Source organism: Colletotrichum karsti, assembly GCF_011947395.1.
Source record: "Colletotrichum karsti strain CkLH20 chromosome Unknown Scaffold39, whole genome shotgun sequence".
In the NCBI taxonomy this organism is placed as follows: domain Eukaryota; kingdom Fungi; phylum Ascomycota; class Sordariomycetes; order Glomerellales; family Glomerellaceae; genus Colletotrichum; species Colletotrichum karsti.
Window position 1 is genome coordinate 49,314 of NW_024065939.1, and position 2,166 is coordinate 51,479.

General features: G+C 54.3%; 1 protein-coding gene across 1 annotated transcript; it reads right to left on the minus strand.

Annotated features, from left to right (window-relative positions):
- Positions 1-607: 607 nt before the first annotated feature.
- Positions 608-2,166, minus strand: CkaCkLH20_10261 (uncharacterized protein; the record flags this gene model as incomplete). The annotated part of the gene is made up of 5 exons (XM_038892975.1): positions 608-1,030; positions 1,092-1,304; positions 1,373-1,429; positions 1,483-1,736; positions 1,794-2,166. The coding sequence occupies 5 exons, from the start codon at positions 2,164-2,166 to the stop codon at positions 608-610; spliced, it is 1,320 nt and encodes a 439-aa protein (XP_038741630.1).

A 2,166-nucleotide genomic window follows, 5' to 3' on the forward strand; every position in this document is an offset into this window, starting at 1 on the left:
CTCTTGATAATCCACGAGATCAGAGGCTCAATCCAACACATCCCTCTGGAAGCCGGCGTCACAAAAAGAACCCAAGAACCACGACAACACCGAGTGATACAAGAAAGTGGGTATTTCCAGCGAGTGCTCCATGAAAACCATAATCCCGCACACTCTTGCGCCTATGATGCCTCCCGAGGAACCAGGTGGCCTAAAAGCCTCCGAACTTTTTTGATCACAAACAGAGCCTGCCCCGGAATAAGAACACCATCAATCCATCCATCCCCCGTCTAACCAAAGAGGAACATATGGGCCAACCGTCCCCTCAATCGCCTGGCCTAAAAGCCTCTGATATGCTGCCTGTCGTGAAGTCGCTTTTGCTAATCCCTTGGGTGTAAAGGTCCTCTGTGTCCTGTCATAACAAAGCATAAAAGTCGTAAGACGCCTCCCCCCCACTTTCCCCCTTGTTCCGAGTCCTGGTCGAACTCTTCTCGACCAGCCAGCCCAACGCCATATGGAAGCAAAACGTAGAGATGATAAAAAGTTACAGCAAGTGAGGCGTCATGCCTCCAAGAGAAGTGAAGGGTATGGGGCTGCGAGTGAAGACAGCGGCTGAACATTGAAACGTTCATCGCCATAAAAAGTCCGTGGCTCTCACAGCGCGACCGGTGGCGCAAGACACGACTCTCGTGTTCTCGCAGGCATCGTCGAAGTTGTCGTCGAGGTTATATTCTCGGTAATACCACTGGCTGGTTCTCGGATCGAAAAAGTCGCGACGGTGTATCTCGGGGGTGTGGAGTCCGAGATACGACATCCACTGCGTGTGCTCTCGCAGCACGGCGGGACTGCTGATGTCCTCCGGACCCAGAACCGTATTGATGGGTTGTGAGATGGACTTTTGCCCGCGGGCGTCTCTGTCGTTGAACATGAGCATCAAGCGTGACGAGATCTCCTTGTCTATGGCACTGAGCATTTGTCCATTCTCGATGCGACTGGCCAGCCCGGTGAGGTATGCTTTGTGACCGTTCTTCCTGGGAGAATGAAGATGAGCCTTGCATTATGTTAGCTGAAGATTACCATAGTGTCGATGGATTTCATGGGCGAAAGCAAACCTTCATCTCCCGCCGCGTGTCCGTCAGAAAGGAACAGTTATCCATGATGCAGCGGTAAATCTCCTTGAGATATCCCGGCTCAGCAACCGCCGGCGGACAGCACTGGGTCATTGGCTGGGAGTCCGGCAGGAAAGAGACTGGGCGACAATGGTAGCAGAGACCCCGAACGCACGGCTCGCTGCCCGAACATTCATGATCAAGGTAGTAATGGAACTGGGGGATGAGCAGCCGTCAACTCTAAATCCACGTCGTCTGAGTGTGTCCCACGGTGGATGACGTACCTCGGAGCACCCAGGCCGAGAGAAGCTCGGGTCTTTCTTAGCATCGGGCGGGTTGGGCTGGCCCATGTAAGTTATGGCGTCTGGCGAGACGTCGCGCCAAGGATACTTACAATTCTCAAGTCAATCCTATCCTTTTGACTAATATCGCCGCGGATGACCTTGGACGGAAGAGGCACCGCGTTCCACCGAAGTGAGCACATGGAGCATTCGAACTTTCTGGGCCAGCTACAGGTTTGATGGGGATCCGGAACAGCCTCAGATTCTTGCAACCGCCAACCGACACCATGACCGTACTCTCGAGGCATACGAGAGTAGCCAGAGTAGTCGACGCTCCAACCCGTCTGGACCGAGTCCCCGCTGGTCACTGAGAGCGATCCATTCCCTTCAGACGAAAGATTGCACCCCTGTGTGGCTGGCTGACCTGTGACATTGCCGAGGTAAGAGCCAGCATCTCCGTCAACGCGGATGAGAACATGACGAGGTTCCGAGGAAGCTGTGGAAGACAGCTCGAAGGGATTGATCAAACCGGCTGTCGAGACCGGAGTCGCTGTTGCAAACCTGCTGGCGTTGCTTGCGCCCTGATTGTTGCTGCCAATCACAGTGGTCGACTCTCTTGAGCTCAACGCAGCGGTGGAGCTGGGCGAGGGTATCGGAAGAGGCTCTGAAGATTTGTCGTGAAGAGAAACCCCAGTATTCTGGCGAAAGCTGTTCGAGTTGACCAAGGAAGCAGCTTGGTCTCGGTCCTGGATCTGAACCTGGACGAGGGGACGAGTTGGCCATTGTTGCCGATGCAT